Genomic DNA, 15,357 nt, shown 5'->3' on the forward strand with positions numbered 1-15,357 from the left:
ATCTCCCGCAGCCGGGGCAGGGGAGCTCGGGTTTGGAGGACGCGCTGGCTGCTGGGACACACAGAAACGTTCCTGTTCAGTACGAAGGAACTAAGGTTTTTGTTAAGAGCTGTCTCAAAATACCCCCCCGAGATTAGAAATAACGTACGTTTGCAATTAAACGGCCGATCGCTGCTTGTGCGTGTTCAGTTAATTGCAGCACCTGAGCCGAGAGGGGCAGAAAAAGCTAAACTCTACCTGTAAAACCCTGAAGTATCCACTCCTGGTTATTTTTGCTTTTTTTCCCCTCCATTTTTCAAGGGTTTTTTTTCATCGGCAGCAGCACAGGGGGGTGGATCACAGGGCAGATTTAAAATGCGGCGTCTCTGAGTATTTTTATAAAGTGTTTGTTTTTACCAGGCTTGTGTTGGCGCTGGGGCCCAGGGCTCCCAACCTGCGCCCTGATTCCTGCACGTTGATCCGATAAACTCCCTAGGGCTGGACTTAAGGCAGCGCTGCCCTGACAGATGCTGGCTCGAATGTCTGCTCTTTGGTGCTCAGTTTGATTTTTTTCCCAGCTGTAATTTAGACACCGATGGCACTCATTGTAAATATGGAGTTAATACCCACTTTAGGAAAAAAAAATTATTTTCACAACGTTTAATTTTTCCTTCTTTAAAATAACCCAGGTGAATCTCGCATTTTGGTTTGAAACATTTCCACCTGACCTCCGAGAGCTTTAACCTTCCATTTCCAAAGAGATATTGTGGGCTTCCAATACCAGGAAACCCTGCAGCTCCATTTCATGCAGGCCCCTTAGAAAACACCCAAGCCCTGAAAAATCCCACGGGGCCAACAGCAGCGGCAGAGGGAGTCCAGCCTGGCTTGCTCTTGCACCACAAAAATGGTAAATTTGTTTGTTTGCATAGAAAAAAGCAAAATAGATGGGAAGAAAGTGTTGGAGTGGTGGTGGTGGTGTTTGTTTTTTTTTTAAAAAGACACCTCCCAGATTGCTGTGATACCAGCACCAGGACCCCCCTCAGCTCACTCTGCTTTCTTGGGTGGTGGGATGCCCAAACCCCCACTCCAGTGCTGGGGTCTGCCCTGTCCCCCCCATCCCTGTAACACAACCTGGAGGAAATCTGCTCCATAAATAATCCCGGCTGGCTTCAGAGCGGCTGCCAGGGGCACTGCTTGTTCCCCCTTGCCATCCAGCTGGCCGCACATGTCCTGCCCCAGCCCTGGCCCTGCCACGCAACGGTCACCCAGCCCCAAAAGGACGGGGGTCCAGGGGAAAGCCTTGCCCCATATCGGAACTGGGGAGCAAAGCCTGGAGACCCTCCTCCATGGACAATGTCCTTCCTCGTGCCAGCCCCTAAGTACCTTGTGCGATAGAAGAGCAGTGGTTTCCTGAAAAAGGAAAAAAAAATTAAAATAAAGTAAGGGATATTTTTATTCATCCTTGTCTTCTGCTAAAAATAACCAGTGTTAATCTGACTTGAGAGCGCGGGGAGGAGAGGCAGCCCTCCGCCTCGGCTTCACATTTAAAAGCTACATCAGTGAATCTCCTGATCGCGTTGGAGAGTGGAGGAAATGGGTTTTCTCATGTGATGGCACAAATCGATGGCCCCTGGCATATATCAATGGCTCCGGACAGACGACCCACAGGGAATACTCGCCCCTCCCGGGAGGACCGAATCCATCCTTCCCCTGTACCGAGATACCTGCCCCTTGCCCAGTTTGGAGAGCAAAGCACCTTTTTTGCAGCCCAGTGATGCTGTGCCCCCCCCCCCCCCCGCACCCCCCCAGCACGTGCACCTCTCCAAGGGCCGGTTTGTCACCCGGAGCGGGGGGTGCAGCATGGCGGGAGTCCGGCAGTGCCGGGTGTTTACAGGAGGCGCAGCCGGGTGTTGCACAACAGGCAGCAGAGTACAGGAGGACACGGTGTCCTCCCCGCCAGCCATAGGTGCAGCTGCGCCGGCGGTAGGGACAGACGGTGGGGACATGGGGGGACACGGGGCAGCAGCAGGGCAAGCCCATCCACTCGGCGTGGGGCTGCTTGACCCAGAGGATGCAAGCAGCTGGCAAGATGCTTTCTGCATTAAATCCACCCCAAAATCTTCCTACTGGAAAGGCCAAGGGAGTTGTCATGGGGCCTGGCTGGTGGCGAGCAGCCAGATCCAGCCCAGGGCGATCCCTCCTTCAGCTGCAAACCCTTCACTTTGCTCTGGCTCACAGCTCCTGCAATTAATTTTTACCAGCAAAGTAGCCGAGGTATCCCCAGCGCGTGGGGGGGGACCCCTGGAGCAGCCTCAGCTCCATCGCAGGCCTGATCCTGCCCCATCCCCCAGTGTGGCCAGAGTTGGCCCTTTTTCCCCATGCATTTCCAAACCATACATTTCTGGGTTGCAATCCGAACACTGGCCCTGTTGCAAAAAAACCTCATGCAAGCAGGTGGGGGGGCACCTCCAATCGGAGGCTTTGCCAGGGCTGGATCCATCTCCCCCACAGTGCTTCCTGCCAGACACTGCGGGACAGTTCTTACTGGCTGAAAGGGCAGAAATAATTTCCTGGATTATTTTGCCACCTGGGGAAAAGGGGGAAAATCCCAGGACCCCCCCGGCTGGAGATGAGTGGCAAAGGGAGAGGCAGGGTCCGAGGCTTCCCCAGCCCTGCCAGAGATCTAACCCTGCAGGATGCAGCGGGGCCAGAGCGGGGAGGATAAATAAAGTCCGGCTTTGCCGTCCTGGCCTGGGGCCACTTCTAACACAAAGTACATTCCGGTCTGTACGTAACGAACTGTACCAGCCTCCACCAGGGCAGGCGGGTGGCTGGGGGCGGCCAGGGCTCCCCGCCAGCCCTGCCAGGATGGAGGTGTTGGGGTGGGGGGGGGGTGTGTGCAAGGGTGCAGGGGTGGGAGGGAGGGAGTGGCGGGAGCAGCACCCCTAGGGATGCTCAGCCATGAGGCTGCGCTGTACTATGGGGATGCTCCAGCCAGAGGGATCTGCACCCCAAAAACACCCTGAGGGGCTCCTCCCTGGATGCCCTAATGCTTGCTGGGTGCCTGGGTAGCCCCGGGGTGGGGGTGGGGACACCGGGCAGGGACACGCACAAGCAGACGTCAAGCCAGTGCTACACTGCATTCCCCCAAAAAACCCACCCTGCGGCTCCCAGAGCTTCGCTCCCAGCTGCAGCTTCGCCAGCCCCGTGAGCCACATCCAAGAAGCCCGGAGAGGCCGCCCGGGCCGGGTCCTACCCCTGCGGTGGAGCAGCACCGGGCGGGCGGCCGGGCGGGCTGCCAGGCGCCCGGCGTGGGGACACGATGTACCGGCCGCGGGAGCGCCGGGAACAGCCTGAGTCAGCAGCCGGGGCAGTGGGTGTGCGCCGCTGCCAGAGAAACCGCTCCGCAGGGCCCGCCGGCAGCTGCAGCCCTGCCGGGAGGGAGGGAGGGAGGGAGGGGAGGGCTGCCGGCGAGGGAGGGCTGCCCGCTGCCTCAGGGCATGCAGACAGCAATCCCCCTCCCTGCTGCTGGCAAGACCCGTGGAGCAGATGGGCCCCCCTTCTCTTGGTCCCCAATGGATGGTGGGGCACGGTGACGGGACCGGTATCACCCCCCAGCATGACATCAACCCCCCCTCATGGCCCCCAGCATCCCCCCAACTGCCCCCCCCAGCACCCCCACTATAACCCCCCCAGCATCCCCCCCCCAGCAGCCCCCATAGAGTATCCCCAGCATTGCCACCAGCATCTCCCAGCATCCCCCTCAACAACACCCCAGTATACCCCCTGCATTTCCCCAGTGTTGGCCTGCTCCCCCAGCCCAGACAGACCCCAGCACTTTGGGGAATTTAATGCTAAAACCGCCAGATCCCAGTTGGGGAGAGAAACATCCCTTCCCCCCCCAAGCACCCAGCCCGGAGCTCTCCCTGGGCTGACACAGCCTGTTGGGCCCCCCCTCACCCTCCCCACCTCCCTGTATTGTGGTAGTTAATTCCTCCAGCAGCACAAATAATTCAGCCAGAGAATTTTTCAGCTTGTGCCACACTGGAAAGCATCAGGAGGGGTTCATGGAGGTGAGCGGGTGCCCAGATGTCCCCCATGGCCACCTCTGCATCCCTCCATCCTGCTCACAGCCTCCACTACTGCCATGAGCTGGGCAGTTCTCAGCCCTGGGGTGCTTTCCTGGCTGCTCTGCGCTGGAGGAGCATCCTCAAGGGACCCTATCCTTGGCCATGCTCCCAGCCCCAAAGCCAACCCCAGGGATGAACGGGGCACAGGGACCCCCACGCCAGGTTTCAGGGCCCCGGGGGCTGTGGTTTGCCAGGAGCCTGTCCCTGCCCGCTCACTGGGTCCTTCCCCTTGTCCAACCCCCAGGAAAAACATCAGAGCAGAAAAGCAGGAGAGCTTCTGACATTGTTCCCTCCGTCACATGTGAAGGCAAAGCCAGAGAGGCCGGGAAAAATCTTCAACAATTGGTTTTGGCAAGAAGATGCAAACCAGAGCTTTTCATGAATTTTTTTTTTACTTTTTTTTTTTTTTTTTGGTTGCTAGAAAGGTTGCTTTTCCTCCAGTGAGAGCTTGAAGGACGGCTTCTCGCCAGCTCCATCCCTAAACCGTCTCCCCAGGATGGTGTAAACCCAGTCTAGATATAGGAAAACCCATCAGGGTGTTGCAGAATCAGGCGCCTCTGTCCCTGGGGGCTGCACTTGGGTGCTGGGGGGGGCGGGGGGCTGCATCCCATTGTGCCCCACAGCTTGGACCTGCCATGGCTTCACTGCTGTGGGGGCAGGGTGAGGGGTCCCACAGTCAGCACAGGTTGGTGGAATTTGGGGTTCCCCGAGCCCCCAGTGCTGGCCAGGGTGTCCCACGCCCTGCAGGGATGTTCATCATCCCCGTGGCTCCTGACCTGCAAATGCAGTGGCCACCTTCAGCCAAAAGCCACCTTGGCTGAGGCACACCCTGAGAGGGGCCACCAATCCCCAGCTGCCAGCTTGCCATGGACCAAAACGAGGATGCTGCCTTTGGGGGGTGGGAAAAGTCATCCAGATGGGGAGAAAAATAAAACCTATCCCCAAAAGCAAGCAGGCAGCCCCCGATGCCTCTGGGCACCCCAACACCTCTGGGGAACCCCCAAATTCCTCCAGGCACCTCCAGACTCCTCCAGGCAGCCCCTCGGGTACGTTCCTGCAGCACAAGCTTCCCACGAAGCACAGGCATCCCCAGCGCCCTCCAAGCCAAACCCCATGAGACCCTGCCGCAGGATCAGGCCCCTACATGACACTGGTCTGCAGCAAATCGGGTAGGGTGGCGGGAATCAGGCAGTGCCTGGGGTCTGCCCCCACCCAAATCAGTGCCCCAAGATGGGTGCAATGGGGCTGACCCCTGCCCGGGCCCCTCCGGGGGAGTTGGGGGCAGCTCAGCCCCCCAGGAAGCATTTATGTCCCGTGTCCCCCCCGGGCTGGCAGCCCACGAACCGATGAGGCAAAGGCTGCAGGGGGAAGCACCCCCCCCCCCCCCCGCCCTCAGACCCCCTTTTTCTTGGGGTTTTTGGCAGGGCTGGGAAGGTCCTGTTTGCGGGGTGGGGTGGGGGGGTGCGTGTGGGTGTGTCTTTGCTGGGGTGACTGCAAGGATGGGCATCATGTGGGTGCCCCACTGGAGACCCCCCTTGCATCCACAGCTGGTGATGGTATGGGGGGGGGGCGTGGTGAATTGGGGGGGCAAGGACACCCCGGGATGGGCAGAGAAGGAGCTTGACTGCATCTTTGCAGAAATTAAAAAGAAATTAAGAACAAATGGAAAAGGCAGCGTTGTGTAAAAAAAAAGGGTTAAAGCAGCGCGGAGGAGAAGAGGTGAAGGCCGAAGGCTGGCGGAAAGGGGGGGGGAGAGAGGGAGGAGGGAGGTTGGGGAGAGGGAGCGCGGCTCTGCGAGAACATCCTGTACCCTCCTGGTAAAAACAGCCCGGGCGCGGCGGGGGGGGGCGGGAAAACCTTCCAGGCCAACCCCCGCCGGTGCACAGGGGGACCCTGGGGCTCACATGGGTGAGCAAGCGGGGACAGGGGTGCAAAGCGAGGTGCAACCGTGGTGATTGGGGGAGACTGGAGGTACTTTGGGGTGCCCCCTCCCCGCGATGCCCTTTTGGCCTCTTACTCCTCCTCGTTGCTTTTTAACCAAGGGGGGGGTGTTCTGTGCAAAGCAGGTTGGGAGCAAGGGGTACCCCAATGCTTGCACCCCTCCATCACCCAGGGTGAAGTAAGGTACCCGGGGGGAGGGGGCAGGCATCCCTTGGAGCTGGGGGGGAGGGGCAGGGGGAGATGCCCCCCCCCGTGGGGGGGGGGGGCTCACTGAACAAAATCTGCCTGCACAAGGGTGCCCGTCCCAGTTCAGGGTGCCCCCACCCTGGTGTAGAGGCCCCCGTCCTGTCCCTGGGGCTGGCAGCACCCCACACGCGCCAGGGGCCCCTTCCTGTGTTTGTTAAGACGCCGTGAGTCAGGCGTCTGGTTTTCGGTTTAAGCCAATATTTACCAGCCAAGAACTGCCAAAATAAAGCTGCTGCTTCACCAGTAAATATAGGGCCAAGATGGGGGAGCGTTCATGTATATCCCCCCCCCCAGCACGGCCACCTCCTTCCCACCTGTCCAGTGCTCCATCCTCCCTCCTGCCAACATAGGGACACCCCAAAACTGGGATCACCCCAAACTCCCAATCATATAGACCAGAAGTTGGCTCAGGCTGCCCCTCCCTAATATCCTCCCCTTCTCCAGGGAGGGGGTGACCCCCAAAGCAGGGCTCAAGGGGTATCAGGGCTGGGTGCATATCAGGGCCTCCCCGAGGCAGAGCTGCCCCTGGCTTTGGGGTGTCCCTGCTAGGCTGGGGGGGTCCCCAGGGCTAGGGGGGTCACAGGCTGTGGGCACGCTGTGGCTGCCCTCTGCTGGTCCTGATACGGCTGGAGCCCAGGCGCTGGCCGCATCCTGCCGGTGCCAAGGATGCAAAGCCCTGTGCGAGGCTGGCCCTGGGCAGGCAGGGCTCCCACTATCCCCAGTATATGTCCTGGGTGATGCCAGCCTCTGTGGGGTGCTCCCCACTGTTGTGGAACGGTGTTTGGCGCACACAGATGGTGAGGCCAGGGAGAGACCCTGTGCTCCATGTCCCCTGTCCTGTGTCCCCTGTCCCATGTCCCCTCGCTGCGCCCAGGGTGCCTGTCTGCTGCAGGAGAGGGGGTGCTGTCCCTGTCCCCATCCCTGTCTCCCCCTTCCTCCAGGCTTCATCCTGCGCCCACGAGGACATTGAACTGCCAGGACCACCACCATAAGACCAAGACCCTCAAGGCTTTTGCCACCCACCACACGTTTAAAACCAAGATCCAGGTCCATATTTTCTGCTTCTGCAGCTCCACTAAGCCAGGCTTGCAGGGGCCAGTGGGTCCCTGGAGCATCCCTTGCCCTGTCCACATGCTGCCTCCATGTCCCCCCCCCATGGTGGGAACCCTCCTGGCCGTGCCACCCTCCCAGCCACATCCCTTGTGTTTCTGCGGGTGCAGATCCTCAAGCTGTGCTTGTCCTGGAAGGAAAGTTTCCTGCAGAACATCCTCAGCTGCTCGGTACAGCCTGTGGCCCCCCATGGTGCAGAGCCATTGTGGGGTGCCCGGCCCCTCAGGGTGATGGGGAACAGTGTTGTGGGTACCTGGTGCTCATCCTGTCCATGGGGATAGAAACACGCAGGGTGAAGGCAGCACCGGAGAAGCCAAGAACCACCCCCTCCGGTGACCCCTTCGCCTCCTGGTGTGACTTTTTCTGGGACCTGGCCCTGCTGCCCCTGTCCTGCATTGGAGGGACATGTCAAGCGAAAACACCGGCTCGCAGCTCGGCGGAAGATGCTCTTTACTTAAACCCCCCCTTGCAGCCAGGGCAGCGTGGGCAGGTCTGGAGAGGGGAGGGGAAGGTAGGGCGGCAGGGGCAGCACGGGGGGGACACCGGGGGTGTCTCTTCTTTCACCACAACCTGGAGCCCCTGGGGTCCTTGCAGGTGCCAAAGTCGCTGTTGGTGATGGAGCCCACGATGGTCTTATCAACGTCGCAGGTCAAGCCGCTTTCGCAGGGACACTTGTAGTACACCCCATAGATGCTCTGCAGGGAACCAAGGCACAGTGCAGTGCAGGGGACATATCCCTGTCCCCATCCCCCCCCGGAAGCACATACCTTCGGGGAGCACTCCTGGAACTCGGCTGCCTTCGGCACACACCGCGCCAGGCTCAGGCCGCCGTCCCGGTGGCAGCAGCCGCTCTTGCACTGGGCGCTCTGCAGGCACAGCTCCCCGGTGTCCTGTGCCACGAAGCAGGGCATGAGCACCCTCTCTGTCCCACCTTAATCCCCCCCCCAGCCGTGGGCCTGAGGGGTTTGGGTGGGTGGCAGACACCAGCTCTGCCTTTCAGCTGGGGCTCAGCACCCATTCCAGCACACCCGAGCCTCCTGACCTGCAGCATTTCCTTGGTCTGGCCCAAAATACCACCTGCTGAAGTGCTGTTTTCTGCCTGGCTCATGGGAACAGGGCTGAGACACCACAGGGAAAGCATCCTCCCTCCCCATTCCTTGCAAGCCCCCAAGGAGGGGGTCCTCACTGTTGCAAGCAGCTGAGAGCTTCAATCCCATCCACTTATATAGGCTCCCCTGTCCCTTTCACAGCTGCTTTTTTGGGCTCTGAGATCCCTCACGTCCCCGGAAAACCCAGCATGTCATCCCTGTCTGCCTCAGTTTCCTCAGCTGCAAATCAGTTCTGCTCTCGGTGGCTGCAGCTGACACCCCAGGACACCCCCGCGTAGCTGCTGCCAGACACCAAAGCACCACAGACCCCTCCAACACCCCAATGCACCATGCACCCCATTGCAGCACTCAGGGTATCCCCCGGCTGTGGCAAGGACTGGGTTAGCGTCCCTCTTACCAAGTTGAAGATGAGCCCTCGCTTGTGCGGCGCAGGCAGGACCGGGGCCAGGAGCAGCAGGACCAGGAGCAGGCAGGGGGGCAGCGTGTTGGCCATGATGGGCTCGCTTGTGCCTCTGCCGTGGGGCCGCCAGGCGCTTTATAGCAGGCGTCTCCATCAGCTGATGCGGCTGCTCCTATCACACCCCAACTCGTGGCATTGGGGCAGCGCCATGACACCCTGCCCGGGGCAGGAAAACAGCGATGCCAGTGCTGCCAGGCAGTGCCACAATGGGGACATCTTGCCCTGTCCCCAGATGACTGTCCCACACCAGCAATGCCAGCCTGCCCTTTGGCAGCTCCATTGGCCAAAGTGAACACGAACGGCACTCCTGTGATTCTCCTGGGGAGGGTTTCCAGTCCTCCTCCCTCTCCTTCACCCTGACCTCCAGGGAGTGTGGACCTGCGTTTCTCCAGGATGCCTTCCTTGCTGGGCATTGCTGATGGGTTTGTGAGCAAAGCAAGAGCCGGCGCCACAGCAGGAGCTCCGCTCCGTGGGAAAGCACCCACCCACAGATCCTCCATCGCTCGAATGTTATGATTGCAGATGCCAAGAAACCCACTCCAGAAAGCCCGAAGCGTGGCAGGAGTGAGCCCACTCCCCTGCCAGCGTCCTACCAGCCTCGCTTGGTGCTCCGGAGCCCACCGAGGTCCTTAGCCCATGGACCACCACCGGACCCTGCCCTGCCAGGTATTTGCTCTGTGTTTCAGCGCTTGGGGGATGTGGCTGATGAAAGGAAACCAGCCCTGGGAACAGTACAGCTTTTCGCACCCGTGTTGGCCCAGCTACTCTCAGCAATGATTAACATCTGGGCAGCCCTGGCCTTCGGTGGCAGCAAGGGTGACACTGAGGCTGGCGCTAGCTGCTGGGTGGCCGTCACGTTGGCATGTGTCATCTGGGCCCTGCAGCAGCAGCTGAGCCTTTGCCACGCCTCGGGATGCAGGACAGCTACGAATCCTGGAGAAAGGTCCCAAGGTGGCCACAAGTGCCCACAGTTCATTGGGGCAGGCTCTGGGGCTGCCCGCACTGCTCTGGCAGCAGGATGTAGGGGCCACACAGAGACCTGGCCCTGCCGCAGGCACTGGCTGGCATCCTGGGGTGTCCTGACTGCAGGATAAGCCCCTTCCCTTTCTGCAGCAGGCCTGCGGGGACGGTCCCCCCCCTGCCTGCAGCCCCAGCCAGCCCTGGAGCTGACAGGGTCGGTCCAGGAGCCCTCAGCAGCTGCGGCATCCCATGCACTCCCTTCCGGTGGGGAAGACCCTGGGAGGGCAGAGGGGAGCAGCCGAGGGGACGCAGCATTTGGGGGACATCCTGGGGCACACAGCACAGGCTGGGTGGATCCTGGGGGTCATGGCACAGCCCCTGGCCTATCCTGGGGCATGTGCTGCGGGGCAAGACACATCCTGGGGGTACATGGCACATCCTGGGGCACACAGTGATGCACAAAGTGCATCCCAGGGAGCACAGCAGGGCACAGGACGCATCCCAGGGCAGATCCTCATCCCGCAGGCACAGGGCACATCCCAGGGTGCATCCTAGGACACGTGGTGGAGGCACAGGGCACATCCTGAAGGAGCATCTCAGGGCTACGGGGCACACCCTAGGGGCACATCCGCAGGGGCACAGGGTGCATCTGGGGGTACGGGGCTCATCCCAGGACCATATCCCGGGGTCTTCAGGGTGCATCCCGGGGACACAGGGCACACCCTCAGGGCGCATCCCGGGCGTGCAGGGCCCATTCCAGAGGCGGATCCCGGGGGCACGGAGCGCATCCCGGCGGGGCATCCCGAGCCGCGCCGCCCGGCTCCTCCCGAGCCCACCCTGGCTCGGGGCGGGGGAGGGGTCGCGCCTGCTCCTCCCGGGTCCGCCGCGCTTCGTTAGAGGGGGGATGTCGCGCCACCGCCCCCCGGGGCGGGCCAGCCGCAGCGCCCGCCGCCGCCGGAGCCTCCCGCCGCCGCCGCTCTCTGCCGGGGCGGGGCAGCGCCGGGCGCCCCGGGGAGCGGTGCCGGTGCCCCCGCCATGCCCAAGCTGCTGCCGGCGCAGGAGGCGGCACGAATCTACCACACCAACTACGTGAGGAATGCGCGGGCCATGGGGGTGCTCTGGGCCCTCTTCACCCTCTGCTTCTCCATCCTGATGGTGGTGACCTTCATCCAGCCATACTGGATTGGCGACAGCATCGACACGCCGCAGGCCGGCTACTTCGGTCTCTTCTCCTACTGCATCGGCAACGCGCTGACCGGCGAGCTCATCTGCAAGGGCAGCCCCCTTGACTTCGGCACCATCCCCTCCAGCGCCTTCAAAACTGCCATGTTCTTTGTAGGCATCTCCACCTTCCTCATCATCGGCTCCATCCTCTGCTTCAGTCTCTTCTTCTTCTGCAATGCAGCCACTGTCTATAAAGTCTGTGCCTGGATGCAGCTGGCAGCAGGTGAGTGGGACTGGGGGAGATGCACAGGGGGACAGGGGCTGCTGATGGTCCGGCTAGAGCTGCTTTTCCCTCTCTGTCCCCACCTTGACTCTGCCAGGGGGTGGCAGGCCAGGAAAGGGACACCAGTGTAACATCCTTGCCCCATTTGCTCCCCCTTACAGGTTACCAATAGGGAATTTGCAGTAAGTAAAGCCTGTCAGAGCAGTTGAGACCCAGCAGACTCACTGCACGTGGGTGATGCTCCCCACTCTGTGCTGTTGCAAAACCACACGGCACCAACCGTCCAGCCACGGCCCGTCCCTGCTTACCTGGGGGAGCTTTCCTCCAGCTGTCACGCAATGCCATCGCTCCTACTCAGCCCCGCGGTGCAGCAGGGTCATGGCCTCAGAGCATCAGTCCAAGAGCACCAAGCGCCACAGGGCCAGGGCACAGGGTTCCCTGCTGTGTTAGGGATCCTGCAGGAATTAATTAGGGAGACTGCGATAATGTTTGCTGGGTTATTTGCTGCCTATAATACCCCCTGCAGCAACTGGAAACTCCCTGAGCTTGGGGGAGGTGGAACAGGAGGAGGGGACTGACTGTGGGACTTGGTACCTTCACCCACATTTTCCCACTTTTCCGCTCATCCTCACATCCCTGCAAAGCTCCAGCCTTCCCCATCCCTCCCCTGATGCAGTGAGACATCTGAGACACCTGGTAACCCAGCTCCTGCGTTCAAAGCCTCGGCTGAAACCCAACCCAGCCCTTTGCTGCTCCTGAATCATTCATGCTGGGACTGGCTGCAGCCTTTGCTGTCCCCAGACGCCTCGGCTGAAACCCTGTGGGAAGATGGTCGTGGCATCAGAGTTGCTCCAGTTCCCAGCTCAAGTAGGGAGCTCACGTAAAGATTTAGATAAGAGGCTTGGGGCAGCTCAGCCTCCTAGGGAGCTGGAGCAGGGAAAGGCTTTGCTGGAAAGGTTTTTGTGCTAGATGGGGAGAGAAACCCGGTGCAGGCAGCTCCAGCCACATAGATGAGCCCAAATCATCCCTGACAATGCAGCTTCTCTGCACCAGACAGGATCTCAGGAGCTTTTGAGCCACCACTGGGCAATGCAGATGCTGCTGTGTTTCTGAGAGTTATTGTAAAAAGGGGGCAGGCAATGAGAGGATCCATTTTCTGGCCTTTGCTCTGCACCAGGCTGCATTTTCACAGGAGAAGTGATTTCTTTCCAGCTCCCCCCATTTCTCTGTCCCCCTCCTCTCCGTTAGCTGCATGGAAGAAAAATTAAATACAGGAGAAACCAGCTGCTTCTCAATTGAGAGAAATGCTCTCTGCAGACCTAGGAAGCTGCCTGCTGGCCTTGCCACTCGCCTGTCCTCAAGCCAAGGAGAAAAGCCCTTGGCAAAGCACGAGGCAATCACCCCAGACGTATTTTCTGGTTTACCAGGCACCCAGTGACTGAGAAAAGGCACGGGTATGGGGCAGGGAGCACCTTGCTGCTGCAGGAGGCTACGGACGTCCACAAAGGACAGGGACTAACGACCACTCGTCCAGAACTCCCACCATGGGGTTGTTTCTGGCACAAGGAGCCCAGAAGGTCCTCACATATGCACGAAAACACATAAAAGACCAGTTGCTTCCACACTCTGCACCAAGGTAACAGTGGAGGATGCAAAGAGCCTCTTAATCACATCCCAAAGCCTTGCAGATGAGCTCAGCTATTCTCCCTACCAAGCCTGGCCACTCCTCTTGTCCAGCAAATACGACAGTTTCTCTGAATGTGAGGGATATGTGGGGTGAAAAACAAGCACTTCTGAGATTTTGGGAATGGGCTGCTAGGCAGAAGATGGCCCTTCGGCAGCTCGCGCTGGCTTTGTTGCAACTCCCGTGGCAAAGCTGGAAAGGCGACGTACCAGGGGCCCCACTGGGCCGGCTGTCGAGGTTGTGTGTCCTGGGGTCAGGCATTGAGAGCAGCTGTAGGAGGAGCTGGTGGCTCACGACTGGGCTGGAACCCCCACAGCTGAACAAGCAGAACTAATCTGCCTGCAAAGCTGCTGTTGACAGCAGCTCTACCTTAGCAAACCTTAAGCCAAAATCCAGCTACGCGAGGGGCACTTCCAAGGTTCTCCACCTTGCACTGACTAAACCCATTCCAGTTTTGTCTGGAGAAAATACTTCTTTAGAGTGACACAACCAGGGATGCACGCGGAGGCAGAAGAGAGACGTTGTCTGGGCAACGCAGTGATGTTGCTGCAGTGTGTCCTTGACAGGGAGCAGCGTGCCAAGCTCGTGGGAAGGCAGCACGCCGTATCCTGCTCCTCCGTGGCTGCAGCAGTGTGAATGGAGCAGAGACCACAGGGCATGGGGAACATGGTCCATTGTAGCACTGTGTTTGTGGCTGGACGCAGCCATGCCGTGCCTCTCCGTGTGCAGTATTGGCAGCCGCTGTAACGTCTCTTTCTCCCCACAGCTACCGGGCTGATGATCGGCTGCCTCATCTACCCTGACGGCTGGGACTCGAGCGAGGTGAAGCGCATGTGTGGGGACAAGACAGACAAGTACACGCTGGGTGCCTGCACCGTGCGCTGGGCATACATCCTCTGCATCATTGGCATCCTTGATGCTCTCATACTCTCCTTCCTGGCCTTTGTGTTGGGGAACCGGCAGGATAACCTCCTCCCATCTGATTTTAAAGTGGAAAATAAAGGTAAGTAAAGGCAGCTGGGGCTGAGCTCCAAGCCCCCATCCTGCTGCAGAGCATTTCCACCCCTCAGCTGTTTGCTGTTAATGTAGGAGGATGGTGGCTTCCTCCAGTGAGAGAAGCAGGAAAGCTGTCGTGGTCATCACACTGCAGGTGTTGTTATTCCTACACCCCATTAACACAGTAATTTATCTTTTTTTATTACAGAAGAGGGCAACGACTGACAGAGCTGATCACCACGTAAGCAATTCCTACAGTGACTTTTAATGTTTCTTCCAAGCACACATTAACGCCACTGCTGTATGTTGAGGATTACTAAAGGATTGGCAACTATAGATTTTGGTGCTGTGATCACATGGGTTTTATTTGTGGTTAAATGGGAAATAGTCTTTGCTTTGCCTCCTGAAACCAGGAGAACATAAATCCTTGCCAAGTGACCAAAAAACCCCCCAAACCTTAAAATTTTGAGTCACACTCCATTTAGCAACAGCTGACTTTTTCTTTCTCTTCACAGGGACACCTACACCTCTTCTTCCATCAGCTTTAAGAGACATGGCCCTTTTCTTTAAAATGACTTTTCCAGGAGCTTTAAACTTAACAACTTTTGTGGATTTTCTACAGCTGTTCTTTTCATATAAGGGGCCACTATCGGCTCACAGCTCTCGTGGAGTTTTATTTGATGGGAAGAACCCAAACTAGATCCAGGTTGGTTGGGGTTTTTTTTTTTAGTCCATCAACAAACCTGGGGGAAAGGGGAGGGATGGCACTTTGCTTCTTTTTGGGGTTTGTACGCCTTCTTTCAAGGAAATTACTTGTGAATTAAAAGAAGTTAGCATTCTGGATTTTGTGCTAGTCTCCTTGGGGCAGGGAAAGTCCTCTGCCATGTCCCAGGTTGTCCTTGTACTTGAAAAATCCGATGATACAGCCAATTCCTAGCAAAGCCATGAATCAGCTTCTGACTCTGGGTGACAATAACCAACCACCACCTTTTAAAGAGGGTATTTTTCTGGGGGGGAAACCAGTAACAAATCTGCTGAGCTGTGGCAGGCCCATAACAGTACCTGCAAACTGCGGCAGATGGTGCCAGTCAGCATCAGCTTGCTGCACCACCTGATTAATCCAATTTAGCCATCATTTCTCATCACATCCAACACCCATCTGCAGCAGTATCCATTTCTGCAGAAGACAGAGCAGCACATCATCTGATCCAGCTCTTAACCTGGTCAGAACCTGAAATTAGCCCGTGTTACGACTTTTCATTTCTACTTGCAGGAATGTGTTGGTTCCTGCAGCA

The 15,357-nt window shown here is 58.7% G+C and overlaps 2 protein-coding genes across 2 annotated transcripts; one reads left to right on the plus strand and one right to left on the minus strand.

Annotated features, from left to right (window-relative positions):
* Positions 1-7,839: 7,839 nt before the first annotated feature.
* On the minus strand, positions 7,840-9,159 carry CLPS (colipase). The gene is made up of 3 exons (XM_010308949.2): positions 8,913-9,159; positions 8,174-8,296; positions 7,840-8,101 (listed from the first exon to the last, which is right to left on the minus strand). The coding sequence occupies exons 1-3, from the start codon at positions 9,006-9,008 to the stop codon at positions 7,967-7,969; spliced, it is 354 nt and encodes a 117-aa protein (XP_010307251.2). The 5' UTR covers positions 9,009-9,159; the 3' UTR covers positions 7,840-7,966.
* A 191-nt stretch (positions 9,160-9,350) lies between these two features.
* On the plus strand, positions 9,351-14,900 carry LHFPL5 (LHFPL tetraspan subfamily member 5). Its single transcript, XM_010298527.2, has 4 exons — positions 9,351-11,382; positions 13,833-14,069; positions 14,271-14,303; positions 14,578-14,900. Exons 1-3 carry the CDS (start codon positions 10,971-10,973, stop codon positions 14,285-14,287), a joined length of 666 nt encoding a protein of 221 aa, XP_010296829.2. The 5' UTR covers positions 9,351-10,970; the 3' UTR covers positions 14,288-14,303; positions 14,578-14,900.
* Positions 14,901-15,357: the final 457 nt, after the last annotated feature.

The sequence above is a fragment of the Balearica regulorum genome, chromosome 25 (genome assembly GCF_011004875.1).
Source record: "Balearica regulorum gibbericeps isolate bBalReg1 chromosome 25, bBalReg1.pri, whole genome shotgun sequence".
In the NCBI taxonomy this organism is placed as follows: domain Eukaryota; kingdom Metazoa; phylum Chordata; class Aves; order Gruiformes; family Gruidae; genus Balearica; species Balearica regulorum.

Bases quoted from the DNA above. Each gene is read 5' to 3' on its own strand.
- LHFPL5 (XM_010298527.2), top strand. From the start codon at position 10,971: ATGCCCAAGCTGCTGCCGGCGCAGGAGGCGGCACGAATCTACCACACC. The intron at 11,383-13,832 runs GTGAGTGGGACT...TTCTCCCCACAG, and splicing joins CTGGATGCAGCTGGCAGCAG to CTACCGGGCTGATGATCGGC.
- CLPS (XM_010308949.2), bottom strand. From the start codon at position 9,008: ATGGCCAACACGCTGCCCCCCTGCCTGCTCCTGGTCCTGCTGCTCCTG. The intron at 8,297-8,912 runs GTAAGAGGGACG...TTCGTGGCACAG, and splicing joins GAGGGCTCATCTTCAACTTG to GACACCGGGGAGCTGTGCCT. The intron at 8,102-8,173 runs GTATGTGCTTCC...GGTTCCCTGCAG, and splicing joins TCCAGGAGTGCTCCCCGAAG to AGCATCTATGGGGTGTACTA.